The sequence below is a fragment of the Danaus plexippus genome, chromosome 30 (assembly GCF_018135715.1).
Source record: "Danaus plexippus chromosome 30, MEX_DaPlex, whole genome shotgun sequence".
Lineage (NCBI taxonomy): Eukaryota > Metazoa > Arthropoda > Insecta > Lepidoptera > Nymphalidae > Danaus > Danaus plexippus.
The window spans coordinates 2691664-2708203 of NC_083557.1; the positions used below are offsets into that span (position 1 = coordinate 2691664).

Consider the following 16540-nt stretch of genomic DNA (forward strand, 5'->3'; position numbering starts at 1 on the left):
CTGATTAGGATCCTTGGAATATTATATAACGCGTTTTGTTACAGAGAAAATTATATTGCATTTTGCAATTTCATAATTCATGATTAAATTGCATAAATTACTTAAAGGACAACTGGTTTTTATAATGTAATAATTTATTACCTTTAATTAATAGCTTACCGTAGTTTAGCTTAAGGCGTTCAGTGTATACAGGGTGTAACTTTATTTTTGTTTAATATTTATCATATAATATGAGTTGGCAAGTGTAATAATGTTAACATGCTGTAAATATGACAGTCTTTATATAAGACAAACGTCGAATTTGAATTGATCAATGTACTGTTCAGAAATGGAGTGTCTGAAAGGTATTTTTTTTAAACACATTAAAAAAATAATTAAAAAACCAGTTATAAATCCATTTATAAAATTATAACCAATTCTTTTTTGTAATTTTTGCAAAGATAAATGTTTTTTTATGATGAGATCGTTCTCACTGACTATTTAAAGTTTAGAAAACCTTAAAATTATCTCGTTATACAGTGAATATATTATTTTATTTTTCATCACTACTCTTAGTAAAAATTTAAATTACGTGTACACTGTCAGTTTTAAAGTTTATAATTCACAAAACATGTGTTATTTTTGTCAAGGTGTTGTGAAAAATATAAATTGAATCTTAAGAGTATTAAAACACTTACTAATGGCACTTATTAATAATGAAAACATCTCTAAAGTAAAGCTTCACTGACTTTTTGTTTAATGCACCAAATCTATTTATTTTTTTAATTTTCACTGACTACCCTCAAAAACAAAGAATCCAAAAAAATCATAAATAGGAACATTCTTTATAGGGCGGACGGTGTTTGCAGTAATTATTCAATAATGATATTGATTACAGAGGATAAGATTTACAAATCCTTCAAGGAGACCTACAAGATCGTATCCTTCACGATGTCAGTCGGTATGATCTATCCGAATCCAAAAAACATCAAACTTCGCATTACCGTCATCTGTGAGTCATTTATCACTATAAAATTTGTACGTAATTAATGAACAAAATCAACTCGCTATTTTAAGACGGTCCGAAACAAATTTTTTATAGTTTTGGCAAATATACTTAGAGAAAAAACAGTTCGACAATAATTTTTGGTGTTTAGAAGAAATAGAAATTCCTGAAATACTAATGCGGATGAGATATTACTTTATGTACAGAAAAATAATTATCATGTCAGCATCAGTACTAATTTGATACATAGTTTAAGAGATTTTTGATATATTAGGAGGTTACAACTACCCTCGGGTCACGGAAACGAAGAATGAGGTTGGACGATTACGAGTATGAATCTTGACCTAGGCAACTAAAATGTGGTTTTATATAGTTTATATTTGCATATGAAAGTTCAACGTTTTTGAGATTGCTTACATCCGACACCCTTGAACGATAGATAGAAAAAATTCAGTTGGTATTTGAAACAGTATTTTGAGTTTTGGAGGGATAGACTAGAGGCAGATAAAACTAGATCGAGGCAAACGTGTCCCAACTAGACTAACCTGTATTGATCAACCAGTAAATGTTAGTTTTTAGGGCATTTAATGTAGATAACCTTAAAATAGCTTGGAAAAAACACCGACGAATATTATTCCGATGTTTTGAACAAATTTTTTATACTGTAACTTTATAAAAACTACTACATTTAACTGTTTCGTTGTTCTATTAACAAATTGCATACATGCATTATTGTTACCCGACAAACCTATTGGTTAACATTAAGAAAAACTTATCTGTCCAGCATTATATGCATGACTACTTCATACAGAATCTTGAAGAGATACTTAGAAACCAGTTTGGTCGAATGATAGGGGATATCCGGAAGCAGTTGTAGTTTGTAGCGAGGAGGAATTACGCTGGTTTTTTAGTGGGTAGACTGGGCGTTTTATACCTAGGAGTCCCACATAACAACAGCTGCCCTCCCCGGCCTGAGTGGTATGCGAAAAGCATTTTTCCAGCATCACCAAACAAAAAGAGGGATATCCGGAAGAAAGCGTATTTTAAGTTTTGTGTTATAAATAAAAAGACCTTATTCGAAAACTCACTGACTTATCAAATCGCTTACGTAATTTTTTTAAATTTAATATAGATATTAGTAATCAAGATATTGGTAACTTTTGTAAATTGGCACCATAAATAAGATTCGACCAAATTTACTTTAATAATAAAAAATCAATCAAGCATAAACCAAGCCCATACGCTACTTATAGAAACAGATTGATTGAAAAGTCTTTTATATTTCCAGTGTTCGTGTTGCTGAGCACAGCGCCACTATGTTTCATGATATTGGTAGACATTTACAACTCGTTCTGGAGACGGGATATTTTCAACATCATAAGACATAGCACAATCGTCGGACCTTTTTTCGGAGGATTATTCAAAGTGATTATAATATCTTTAAAAATTGCCTCGGCACCCATGGTAGGGTTATAATAACACAGCTTAATATTGTTTAGCCTAAGGCGCATTTTCATTGGTCGATAAGTCGGTAGTTAGCCCGATTGCGGGGAGTACCCGCATGCGAGCTAACAACCAATGAAATCCACTGGTCGATAACTCGGTCGATTAAACGTGTGCGGGTGATATCCGCATTCCGGAATAACGGAAATCGCATGCGTTATAGAAATCACCCGCACCCCGTATGCGGGCTCTGACGACCAGTGAAAAGGATAAACTCTTTGCGGGCCCTATGGCATGCGTTACAGAAATCTCCCGCACCCCGAATGCGGGCCTTATCGACCAATGAAAATGCGCCCTAATGTATTTACTTGTCTATACGATGTAGAAAACCTAAATAGAACATTCATACATTTAGCAAAGTGCTGCCAGCATTAATGATTTTTTCACTGTCTTTAAAACAAGTTTTATATGTCATAAAATAGGTGCTATATGTTTTTGCGCGAGCAAAATCTACCAAAGAGAATATGAATGTTGTATTATTTTTGCTTTTTAACTTTGAACGCATATGTGAGATAGAAAATATTCCAGATGTTCATAATGCTGTACAAGACGGAAACAGCTAAGGCATTAATGGATGAAATTGATAAGGACTATCAAAAATTTTGCAAACTGCCGAAACATTATACAAAAATTATAGATATCAGGATAGCTGATAATATATTCTACAGCGAGAAATGCTGGGTGCTCACTGTGGTCACATGCACCATGGTATTCCCGGGGACCGCTGTCGTATCCACCATGTACAACTGCCTATTCTCCGACTGCCATAAAGTTATGATACATCACGTAGAAATCCCATACACGGAACCGGAAACGAGCTACCAATCGCCGGTGTATGAATTAATGTTCATATACATGTTATATGTGTGTGCCCTATTCATTATAACGTTCGTCGGCCTCGACGGTTTCTTTGGTCTGTGCGTCAATCATGCCTGTCTGAAAATGGAGTTGTATTGTAAGGCTGTCGAGGAGGCGTTGGGTGGCGACGACGAAGTGCTGATGAGGAACGCTCTCGTTGAAGTTATACGGGAACAGAACAGAACAGCGAGGTGATCCAATAAGATATTATACACCAGTGAACATATATACAGACGTCATTGCTATTTCTGCTACAAAATTAAGCGGAGGTCTAGATTATCCTTTTTTTTTTGGGAGCTCCATGTATGGTTTATATTGTATTCTTGATGCTTCCTTCTCCCAAACACAATTAAGTCACAAAATAGAAAATTTTTGCTACTCAGTTGTTGGTAAACTTGATATTTGGCTGCATTCATATATGTAGATGGTCCTAACTGAATGTATATAGTGTCTTACTTTCTTACTTCTTAAATAATATCTTTTTTTTATATGGAACAAAATTAAAATGTGTATATCAGTACCTAATAAATGAGATTTATAAAAATAGATACAGTCATACGCAGATATAAGACGAGAAGGTCCAAAGAAACTTATAATTCCTATTGGAACAACTATTATTGTGAACTACCCTCTCTCTTATTGAATCACATTTAATACGTTTCAGAAGTTCAGGATAGCCACATTTAATGTTTAGATTTCTTGGTATAAAAAAAAATCCAAATAAAAATCAAGTTTTTACTTAATTATGTTAGTGTGATTTTAAATAACAAAACTCTTTGAATATAACATGTATAGAACGCCCAAAATATTAATTTTATGGTTATTTTTATTCTATTAAATAAATTTGTATCATAAATGTTGAGAGATTTGTTTGCAGATATACTGAATTGATACAGGAAACTTTTAACATCTGGCTGGGCATCATATTGCTGGCTACGATGATACAGATAGGAACCTGTATGTTCAAATTAATAGAGGTATGATATATATGAGATCCTACGACTGGTGAGATATACAATCCACTCTCTTAGCCATTTGAGCCATCGCTCCCTTATCAAGGGCGGTGTATCAAGCGTTTTATACGTTAATATATATATATATATATATATATATATATATATGACGGCGTATTAAGAAAATATCATATAACTACCTCATTTTAAGAAAATTATTTGATTATATTTCTTTTGTTTATATTTAAATGTGTTCGTTTATTTATGTGATTATATTTAGTTGATAAATATTACAAATGTAATTTTAAAAAGACACTCAATTTATTTTAATTTTGCTAAGAGCCGACGCTAACGTCAGTTAGATTGTCGAGTGGGGTTGCTAGTGGCGCCAACTTCGTAGCAGTCACCAAGGTATATAAATGGGAGCAGTCGCATTGTAAGGGCAGTGTTCACTTGGACACGGTGTTGGACGCACACTCGCCAATCCACGTGGCTCAAATTCATAATTGCTATTCTATAATAGTAAATTACTTTCGTGGTGTTAATCAAATAGTGACAAGTGAAATAAAGTTATTGCAAAGTGTATTGAAGTTTTAATCATTGGATTGCAATATGAGTGTTTGACAAGACCCTAATGGGCTCGGCGCTCCGACATCAGAAGTTGGGATTCACCCGGATACGCACACGCGAAGTCGGAGTCCAATTCTCCAAACCGAACATGACAAATGGAGAAAACTTTGTCAACTACAACAGCGGAACATGACAAATGGAGAAAACTTTTTTAACTACAACAGCGTAACATTTTTGAGTTAGTAAATTACACGAAGGCGCCCAAAGATGATGCAACAAGAATCACCTTTCCTGAATTCAACTTCAACCCGGATAGAATCGATGCGGATGTGGAAGCGTGGTGCAACCGTAATGGGAAGAAAATTGATAATTTTAATAAGCGAAGCCTTGAGAGGGGCAGCATCAACATGGCTGGCGCCAAATTCCTATGAAAATGCAACGTGGCCCGAACTGAAGAATCTGTTCCTCGCTCGATTTGGCACTGCTGAAACACCAGCAGCTGCCGTTTCTAAAAATAATGAACAGCCGCTCAACTGATGGGGAGAATATTTCATCGTACGCATCCCGGATTTTTAATATTCTTATGAACCGTAGGAAAATCTGACTACAGAACAAATTGCGACTACTGTTGCATTTTCATTTACCACAGAAAAACAGTTCACGAACAAAATTGCAACATGAATTACTGTCTTTTGTCTACAAGAAAAGAACCTTGCCAGTGTCTGAAAGAAATTATTCATTGAGTGAAGCCCAAAAGCCAAGATTTTACCGTTCTTGCTACAACTGTGGAAAAACAGGACATCTAGCGAATAATTCTTCTGTAACAAATCGGGATCCTATCAATATCCTTCGATGCAGCGAGGAGGACCATCACAGAGGACTATCATATGTTACCGATGTGGATAACCAATACATATAGCACCCTCGTGTCCTACTAGATCTGGGATAACTTTTGAACACCCAGATCTGACCAAACAACGGGTAGATATCTGCACCATCAGTCCTGCTTCAGGAGACCTTTATAATCTGGGTGAGAGATTTCCTTTTTATTTATTTTTTGATTCCGGTGCTCAGTGTTAATATCTGTGCTAATATGAGAAAGCGTAGCAAACATTTTTTTCTGGTAAACGATCTCATAATACTGTCGCTTTCGAAAGATATAGGTAAGAAAAGTTCAGTGTGTCATTTACAAATTTTGTCAACGTTATTGATTCAAAACGACAACATTGAGTTATTGTTTCACGTTGTTCCTGATCAGTCACTTCAAAATGATATTTTAGTAGGACGGGATCTTGTCACTTTAGGTTTTACAGTTGAAATATCACCTGAACGGCTAGTTATTAATAAAACTAAAGTCGCACTGTTCAACATAGTCCCTATAGATTAAGCATAGATGAACGAATACTTATTAGGTATAATATTCGTGATCTCAATGCCGGTGTCATACGGGTCATATGTGTGTGTGTAATATGTGTCATAAGTTGTTTTCCTTTTTAATCCTGTGTTACTAGGCAAGAAAAGGATGGTACTGATAGACTCTGCGTTGATTATAGTGAACTTCATATTAATACAGTTTATGATAGATACCTATTGCCCCTAATTGGAGATCAAATACAACATTTGGTTGGTGCTAATTACTTTAAATTCCTATTCATCCCGAGTCTATTGAGCGTACTGCATTTGTAACACCAGATGGGCAGTATGAATATGTCACTATGCCTTTGGCCTTCGAAATGCACCATCTGTTTAACAACGCGCTATTAATAAAACCCTTGGTGAATTTTCTGAATCTTTTGCAGTTTGCTACATTTATGACATCATTATCCCGTCTGTCACAATTGGACAAGGTATTGAGAGACTTAAATTAGTCATAGACACTCTGACCAAAGCAGGATTTTCATTTAATCTCAAATAATGTGCCTTCTTGAAAAACAGAAGTTGATTACCTTGAATATCACGTTTCTTCTGGTCAAATAAGACCAAATCCTCGTAAGATTTTTGTTATTACTCAATTACCTCCACCAAAAACTGCTACTCATCTTCGTCAATTTATAGGGTTAGCTTCTTATTTCCGGCAATTTATCCCAGGATTTTCTCAAATAATAGCCACACTTTACAGGATTACATCTAAAAGGGAGTTATTGATTGGAATCCTCAACTAGAGGAAATCCGTCAGAGAATCATTACCATTTAACCAAAAGACCTATATTGACTAGTTTTGACCCTAATTTTCCGATCGAATTACATACAGGCGCTAGTGTTGAGGGTTATGGGGCTATACTTATACAAAAAATTTATAACAAACCTCATGTCATTGAATATTACAGCAAAAGAACTTCTCCATGTGAATCAAAATATCATTCTTACGAATTAGAAACGTTAGCAGTTGTTAAGACCATTAAACATTCCAAACATTACTTACAGAATCGAAAATTTTTAGTAATTACAGATTGTAATGCAATTAAAGCTTCTAAGACAAAAATGGACCTTACACCACGGGTGCACCGTTGGTGGTGCTTACTTCAAATCTTTGATTTCGATATAGAATATCGACCAGGTAAAAAAAAAAAAAAAAAATGGAGCATGTAGATCTTTTATCGCGTAATATTATTCCCAATAAAATTACAACAAAAATTAATCAGAAACAAATAAATTTTACTGAAATTTCGGAAAACTGGTTAATGCGGAACAACAAAAAGATTCGGAAATACTTGATTTAATTTCAAAACTTAACAACAATTCCCTAGATAAGGATATAGCAAAAACGTACGAGATGAGGCACGGGGTTTTGAATAGAAAGAAACAATCGCAGTTTCTGGCTACCAATGGTACCTCGTGCTTTTCAGTTAGCAGTAATAAATAACATACATGAAAGTCTAATGCATTTAGGTTGAAAAAAAAAAAAAAAAAAAAAAAAAACTTTAGAAAAGGTATTCTGTCATTACTGGTCCTCATATGAATAAATATGTCAGGAAATTTGTGGATAATTGTATAACTTGCTAATTATCTAAATGTCATTCTGGCAAAATCCAAGCTGAATTGCATACCATCCCAAAGGTTGCATGTCCGTGACATACTACACACATAGATGCAACTGGAAAATTGACGGGTAAAAATGACTTGAAAGAGTATGTTTTCGTCTTAATAGACGCTTTCACAAAATATACGATCCTTTATCATGCCAAAAAAATTGATTCTCCTAATGCTATATAGGCATTGAAATACAGCGTTTCTTTACTTGGAGCTCCCAGTCGTATTATTGCCGATCAGGGTAGGTGCTTTGCAAGCAAAGACTTCAAAGAAGTTTGTGATTCGCTCTGTATTAAACTTCATTTAATAGCCACAGATACGAATCGTTCCAATGGGCAAGTAGAAAGAGTATTGAGTACTCTTAAGAATATGCTTACTTCAATTGAAACTCAAAACCATAAGTCCTGGTAAGATGCCCTTCCCGAAGTCCAAATAGCTTTAAATTGTACTTTCTGTCATGTGACCAAGTCTAGTCCATTAGAAGTGTTGATATAGTCCATTAGAAGTGTTGATAGGGAAAACGGCGCGTCCATTAAATTTAATGATTCCAAACAGTGATAGAAATGATTCTGTAGATTTACCTTTGGTAAGAGAGCGGGCGGCCCAATCAATACTGACTCACGTTAATACTGATAAAGTAAAGTTTGATAAGACAAAAGTTAAAATTAAACATTTTAAAGTAGATGTTTACGTCCTCTTAGAAAACCATAAACGCAATAAAACCAAATTAGACCCCAAATTTAAAGGTCCTTACCTGATAACTCAACTTCTAAGCGGTGACAGGTATCTCCTGAAAGATTTAGATTCTAAGCGAACATATAAATATGCCCATGATCGCTTACGAGCCTTGCCCAAGTTTTATGTTCCACTCGAATTAGATCCTAATCTTATTGGATGCGCCGGTGACGGCAAAAGTATGTAATTGACTTTTATGTTTTGTGGTAAAATTCTATACTTTCTTTAATTATTAGAAATAAAGATCTGTGTGGTATATATCTTGTCAAAGATCTGTGTGAATAATATCTTGACAAAGATCTGTGTGGTATATATCTTGTCAAAGATCTGTGTGATTAATATCTTGACAAAGATCTGTGTGGTATATATCTTGTCAAAGATCTGTGTGAATAATATCTTGACAAAGATCTGTGTGGTATATATCTTGTCAAAGATCTGTGTGATTAATATCTTGACAAAGATCTGTGTGGTATATATCTTGTCAAAGATCTGTGTGAATAATATCTTGACAAAGATCTGTGTGGTATATATCTTGTCAAAGATCTGTGTGAATAATATCTTGACAAAGATCTGTGTGGTATATATCTTGTCAAAGATCTGTGTGATTAATATCTTGACAAAGATCTGTGTGGTATATATCTTGTCAAAGATCTGTGTGAATAATATCTTGACAAAGATCTGTGTGGTATATATCTTGTCAAAGATCTGTGTGAATAATATCTTGACAAAGATCTGTGTGGTATATATCTTGTCAAAGATCTGTGTGAATAATATCTTGACAAAGATCTGTGTGGTATATATCTTGTCAAAGATCTGTGTGAATAATATCTTGACAAAGATCTGTGTGGTATATATCTTGTCAAAGATCTGTGTGAATAATATCTTGTCAAAGATCTGTGTGATTAATATCTTGTCAAAGATATCAATAGTAAGATGAGATATAATGTTGACAGTCTTTAAAAGGTTTATGATGGTTTCTGTCAGAATAGCCGAGCGTAACCAAATATCAAATTTCTTTATTTGATTTTAGATTCTGTTAGGACACACGAGGACGTGTGATTTTGCAGGATGGCCGTGACGGCGTATTAAGAAAATATCATATAACTACCTCATTTTAAGAAAATTATTTGATTATATTTCTTTTGTTTATATTTAAATGTGTTCGTTTATTTATGTGATTATATTTAGTTGATAAATATTACAAATGTAATTTTAAAAAGACACTCAATTTATTTTAATTTTGCTAAGAGCCGACGCTAACGTCAGTTAGATTGTCGAGTGGGGTTGCTAGTGGCGCCAACTTCGTAGCAGTCACCAAGGTATATAAATGGGAGCAGTCGCATTGTAAGGGCAGTGTTCACTTGGACACGGTGTTGGACGCACACTCGCCAATCCACGTGGCTCAAATTCATAATTGCTATTCTATAATAGTAAATTACTTTCGTGGTGTTAATCAAATAGTGACAAGTGAAATAAAGTTATTGCAAAGTGTATTGAAGTTTTAATCATTGGATTGCAATATGAGTGTTTGACAAGACCCTAATGAGCTCGGCGCTCCGACATATATATATATATATATATATATATATATATTTAAGTATATATCAGATAAATATTGATCTTAATGATTATTCCATAGTTACGACTGTTTTAAACAACATTCGTTTAAGTGTCATATATTTTAAATTATGAAAAATTTCGATCTATCGTATTCAAACTGTAAAGTTAATGAAATTATTTTAGTATAATAATATTTATATGTTCCAGGGCGGTGACATGGACTTCAAATACATTGTATTCACTATAGGCATCATAATTCATATTTATCTGCCTTGTAGTTACTCGGCTAAGCTGAAGGATATGGTTAGTGGCTGTGACAACAGCAGAAACACACACACACACACATATACACAACCATCCCTAAAAGAAAATATACTATCTACCGTGAACTAATGTCAGTCATATCTTAAGACATGAGCGGTGTGGTGGGGGTGAATACTGACAAAACGCACATAAGATATTTGAGGCCAAGTAAATTTCCATATATAGGCATCTTTATTAGGTTTAGTTATTTTTTCCTGTCATGAATGTTCACACTGTTCCTTCAGATTGTGAAATCTGTAGATTATATATAACATTTTTTTAATGTATCGTGGTATCGTCGGACACGTCCCAGGATATCATGTCGTGTAACGTACGCTAAGAACAAACTGGCGCCAAAAATTAAGTCGTGTGGTGTTACATAACTCTATACACTTTTCTCATCTGCACACACACACACACACACACACACACACTCTACTTAACATTATAACACATATTGCAGTCTACATCTACAGCGACCCTGATCTACTGTGCTGGCTGGGAGAGCGTACCCTCAAAGACCATACGAAGGATGACACAGTTCATGATAGCCCGGGCGCAGGTGATAAATAATTTTTATATCAAATTTAATTTACTTGTCAGCCATTATCAATTACATATACATAATCTATGTATATATATATATATGTGTGTGTAATGTCTAAATTTTTATAATTTTCAGATACCCACAGAAATAACCGCTATAAACATATTAATATTCGACATGAGTCTCTTTGTCAGGGTGAGTGTGAAGGTCTACTTGGCTTGACTTGGCTTGACTTGGTCTATTGGACACCATAGTATTATACGTAACTTCCCTCCACCCAGCACCGACATACATACATGTCTGTTTGTGCGATTTCGTTAATTTCATCTCCGGAACTTAAATTTCATTCATGTTATTATTGTTGTTTAATTTGTTTCAGATAATGAATTCCTCATATTCGATGTACACTTTACTGAGATCTTAATTTAGAACGCAACGTTTGTATATCATATATAATTACTTCTTATAACTGCACCGACTTTTTTCCTTATATTTAATAATTATGATAAATTAAATAATATTTATAACTATAACTGTATTAGTTAAAGTCTAATAAATCACGGTCTACTAAGTTACTAACTGGTCTACTGAGTTATACTATGGTCTACTCGGTCTACTCACCGCCGCGTTCGTGTGATAGAAGAAATCGTGAAGGATGTCGAATATCGAAGTCTCCGAGAGGATCAGCTTCTGAAGGTTCTCCGGATGGAAGTCGTGTCCGTACATATCGACCGCTGACAAAAAGATAGACTCCATTTGATTGTGCCGCAGCTCGTAGGCGGGCTGGTGGGCGGCGATCAGCACCTGGACAGTGGGCGTTATTACGTTAACTTAAATTATATACAGATTTAAATCATGTAAAGCCTTTAAACACTTATTGGGAATATCTCGTTACCATCTATATACGTTGATTACCTGAATCGTTTGTCAAGTTAATCATGACTTATAACTAGAATATTCAAATATTAATTGACAAATATTAGATAGTACTACAAGAAATATATTTATACTTTAATAATTTTCTATACTAAATAATAAAATATTACAATAATCAATGAGAATAAGTAGTATGTTTACGTCTTTACACACTCTAAACTACTTAGATTTTGTTCAAAGCCTTTCAGATCTTCTAGCCTACTAATTTCTATCAAGGTCTACTCGGTCTACTCGGTTACTCTACCTGTCTGGCTCTCAGCGCTACCCGACTGTGTTCGGCTCGGTGTAACGAGGTCAGTTCGTTGAGGGTGGCCGCCAGTTCATCGGTGAGACCTGGTTCATTAGACCACAGATGGTCTATCAACATCGTCACCTACACAAAAATAACTTTTAGACGTTCAACTTAACAGATAATAAATAAATTATACCAAATTACTTATAATTAATTTTTATTTCATTATTATATTATATATGTATTATGTAGTGTCCCCTGAGTATACCATGTCTACTAACCAGGAGATTCTTCTTAGCCACTTGGTTGTGTGAGAAGATGATGTTAGCCACGGCCTGCATGTCGTCCTTGTAACGATCCCGCAGCGCCATCACACATTTGTCGTACGAACCTGATCATTAACAATATTACTACTTATATATATAGTCTTTCGCCGTGACTTCACCCGCATTATTTTCTGTATATATACGTATAATGTTTAATTAATATATAAGACGTTATACAAGAGACAGCGACATCTATCGTCAGTATCACGTAACCGTTATGTACCCCGTATGTGACGGAACTGTTCGGGTAACGTAACACATTATAATCTACATGCTATTCTGACACCTGAACTGTAGTCATTGAAAAGTTTAATTACAATCAGTTCGGTATATTTTGAGTTAAAAAGTAACAAACATACATACATCCGTTCTGTAAAATATAATATTATTAGGATGTTATTCATTATTATCTTATAAGCTCTGAGTTCGTATTAACTCATTAAACCCAGCTATCCCCCCCCCCCCTCCCACTCACCCAGTTGGAAGTTGCTCTCGACCTGGTAGTACTGCTTCAAGAGATCATGAACGGCCGCCTTCATCCTACCGCGGATACCGTTCCTGTGTGATACATTATATACATTATAAACCGGCTGTGACGTCATCGTAAGCCTTGGTACACACTACAGTGACACAAAATAAATTAAACTTCCGATACTTCATAAATATTGAAGAAGAGCTAATTCTCGTTATATTGAACTTTCTGGGTGCTACCAATCAATCAATCAATCAGTCAATCAGTCAATGAGCCTGTAAGTTTCTGGTATATGTTCGTAGTCACACACCTGTACCGCTGCACTAGCACCACCAAGGCCTGCGTGCTCATGAAGAACACGTCCCTGTCAGCGCGCTTCGCGAGAGACGCCGCGTGACTGGAATAGTCGTAAAAATATAACATATACATACATATAAAATATTTATATTGTACCATGAATAAAAAACACGAGCATATTGAGGTACAACCTCAGTGCTGTCTTAATTGTTCTAGTGCCTGTCGATGGCGAGTGGTAGGTGGTGATTGGTAGGTGATATCTCACTGGTCAATGACGCTGGCTATCTGCTGGCTGGGGAACTGTGCCAGCACACTCGTGATGTTGCTCTCGTAGAGCGCCATCAGCTTGCGGACCTTCTTCTCCACGGAGACCGGGATACGACCGGACGTTGATGATAACACCTGCCGGGGAATAATGTATACAAAGAGCTCTGACTTTGCTGCACTCTTATAATACTAATTGACATGTTTTTACCTCCTGTAACTCCAGTAAGGGCAGCGAGGGGTCTCTCAGACTGGACATGAATTTCTCCACCACCTCCCGGAGACGAGGAGTGTTGTACGGCTCGGGCAGACAGTAACCTGGAACAAACGGACGGACATTAAAACTATTAGTAGAGGCTGACATTATGTACGGAACACACACACATACAAGCACACATGCACACAGTAATTTATATATACATCAATGTATAAAAAAGCTCTTGCATCAAGCACAAACATTCGGATCGTCTGTGTCTGGGTGATGTAGGATCTGTGTCCTTAATCTTTTGTTGGATATATTTCCTTATTATTTCTTCACATACAATAATATACAAAATAATCAACTATTGCAATATCTGAACATCAAATATCGACATCCGGGGATACATGAGTCCGACACATCACTATTAATATATATGTGTGTGTGTGTGTGTGTGTGTGTATGTATATATACCAGCGAGTGTGTTCTCCAGTATATATCTATATTTGTTGTGGGCGTGGTTTAGTTTCTCCGTCAGGTTGGGGTTGTCCTCGTGAGGGAACTGGCCCTTGTAGGGCTGGGCTGTGGTCACTAGCGACGGATCGTCCAACTCTGGAACAGAATACAAACATACACATAGTATATAACACGGAAACTATTAACATAAAATATAATTATTATAATTTAAATTGAATATTATAGTACATAAATCAAAAATATATAGATTATAATTAACAAAATATATAGTTTACAAAATTTAATTTATCATGTTTCGTTGGATCACGATGGTACACACTATAGGCCTGTATCTAGTCTAGACTATGCATTATAATCACCTAGTGTTCCCATCAACGCTCCCATATCCAGCACAGCACCAGGTCTTAGATTCCAGAAGACCTTGCCCGATTCTGGCGCTGATAGGGTCATCACCATTTTCATCACCTTATGAAAAAAAAATTGCTATAGTAAAAGTATTTTAAACTTTAACATCAGTAGTTTCGTGATTAAATTGTAAGTTTTATAACCAAAATACGTGCTTCCTTAATAATATACATATAAAGATATTAATATATGTCCTTAAGAACACTATAGTCCTTAAGGTCTACTCGGTCTATCGCGTTCTTTCCGTCTGCTCACCTCTATCTCAGCGTAAGGCTGACCCTTGTCCACATGCCCTCCATCTTCAACCAGCGTGTTGACCAGCTTCCCAGCGGAGGGGGCTCTCAGCTTGGACGGATCCTTCTCCTTCTCGAAGACCACGGTTTGGTTGCCGATCACTATCCTGTACTTGTCAACCTCCTCCTTTAAATACGTCGTGTATGACGCTCCGTCGATTGACAGTAAGGTACCTGTGTGCGGATAAAACAAATTTTAACAATTATAATAATTCCTTCCATAGATTTGGATATAAAATACTTTTATATGATAAATAGTTTCAATAACCTTCAATAATAGTGTCCCTATATGTATAAAAATCAATTTTTTTTAATCATTACATGTTAACTCGAGTTTTGTTTATTTGAGTATGTAGTTAATGAATATTTATAACTATAGTATAACTATTTCAGGCTGCTCAGTCTGCTGGGTCTATTCAGTCTTTTCATTCTACTCACTCTAATGGGAATACGTTAACTCTGTTAGTTTGTATACTCTACTAGGTCTTCTCAGTCTACTTGGTCTACTCGACTCGATCTACCTGGTCTACTCGCTCTACTCACCGCCGTCAGTTAGCTTATGAACCTCAAGCTCCTTGAAGCTGCCGTTCATAGCCAGGAAGTACGAGGTGGGGCCAGACTTAGTTGCTTGAACTTTGTACTTGTGCCCGGAGTGTATCAGCTCCACTTCTACAGTGTTCGACAGCTGACTCGACCCCTGGATCTGACCCCTGGATTACAATCAGATAATATATAAGATTTTCAGAGTATACTTCTATTAATAATTTGTCATTTAATTAATTAATATGATTCACGCCATAGAAAATATTGTGTAGCGCCCTCTATATTTGTGTACATACTAAAAGTTTACTCTACGTTAAACGTTATTTTTCGTATTATCGGCATGCATCTGGGTTGAAAGAATATATATATATATATATTGTAAATACCAATGTATTTTAATTAATGTTCCAACAATAAAATTCTCTTCATTTTGTCTATTTTACATCGTTACAAAATTTCAATATATCGGTACATATATTTGATTGTATTTTTATTTCATTCATTTATTTTAATTGCTATGCTTAACAAAAAACACTTAAAACCACTCAAAAATAACTTAATGACTCCAGGACACTAAGAGGTGCCTACTAGTTTTTTTAAACGGTATTGTTAAAAAGTTAATTGAAATGTCAAACAGACAAGTTTTTTCCTAAAATATATATAATATACTTACGAAGTTAACTTACGAAGTTAACTTTTATATTCATATTTTATAGTGTTATTTATATTAAAAAAAATAATCAAATACTGTATATATATATATATACATATATGTATATACATACTTCTCCAGGGCGCTCTTAAATTCCAGCAGATGTGCCGTGATGAGGTTGTCGGCGATGAGGATGGACCCGCAGATGACGCCCAGCATCACGTCCGGCTTCTCCGACTGAACCTGGACAGACAGACTCACAATCAGACTATGATCTTTATATATTATGAATCACAGTTCTTCGTTATGTCCTGCTATTGTGGAGAAACATCATATATGGCTCAACAATGATATGACTAATAATAAAAAAAACAATACTTAAAAAAATAGTCTTAATCTT

General features: G+C 35.2%; 2 protein-coding genes across 4 annotated transcripts in view; one reads left to right on the top strand and one right to left on the bottom strand.

The window, feature by feature from the left end:
• Positions 1 to 16540, bottom strand: part of LOC116776595 (acetyl-CoA carboxylase) — a 52901-nt gene that overhangs the window by 13814 nt on the left and 22547 nt on the right. For all 3 annotated transcript variants that reach the window (XM_061525511.1, XM_061525512.1, XM_061525513.1), the window contains 12 exons: positions 16274 to 16383; positions 15489 to 15655; positions 14908 to 15119; positions 14607 to 14712; positions 14245 to 14382; positions 13783 to 13889; positions 13573 to 13709; positions 13321 to 13407; positions 13014 to 13096; positions 12494 to 12603; positions 12225 to 12353; positions 11666 to 11848 (listed from right to left, as the gene is read on the bottom strand). In XM_061525511.1, coding sequence (XP_061381495.1) covers positions 11666 to 11848; positions 12225 to 12353; positions 12494 to 12603; positions 13014 to 13096; positions 13321 to 13407; positions 13573 to 13709; positions 13783 to 13889; positions 14245 to 14382; positions 14607 to 14712; positions 14908 to 15119; positions 15489 to 15655; positions 16274 to 16383 — 1569 coding nt within the window. The remainder of the gene's footprint in view (positions 1 to 11665; positions 11849 to 12224; positions 12354 to 12493; positions 12604 to 13013; positions 13097 to 13320; positions 13408 to 13572; positions 13710 to 13782; positions 13890 to 14244; positions 14383 to 14606; positions 14713 to 14907; positions 15120 to 15488; positions 15656 to 16273; positions 16384 to 16540) is intronic.
• On the top strand, positions 335 to 11578 carry LOC116776512 (odorant receptor 85f-like). The gene is made up of 9 exons (XM_061525516.1): positions 335 to 344; positions 878 to 991; positions 2274 to 2410; positions 3017 to 3537; positions 4224 to 4323; positions 10402 to 10497; positions 10961 to 11059; positions 11180 to 11239; positions 11424 to 11578. The coding sequence occupies exons 2-9, from the start codon at positions 931 to 933 to the stop codon at positions 11466 to 11468; spliced, it is 1119 nt and encodes a 372-aa protein (XP_061381500.1). The 5' UTR covers positions 335 to 344; positions 878 to 930; the 3' UTR covers positions 11469 to 11578.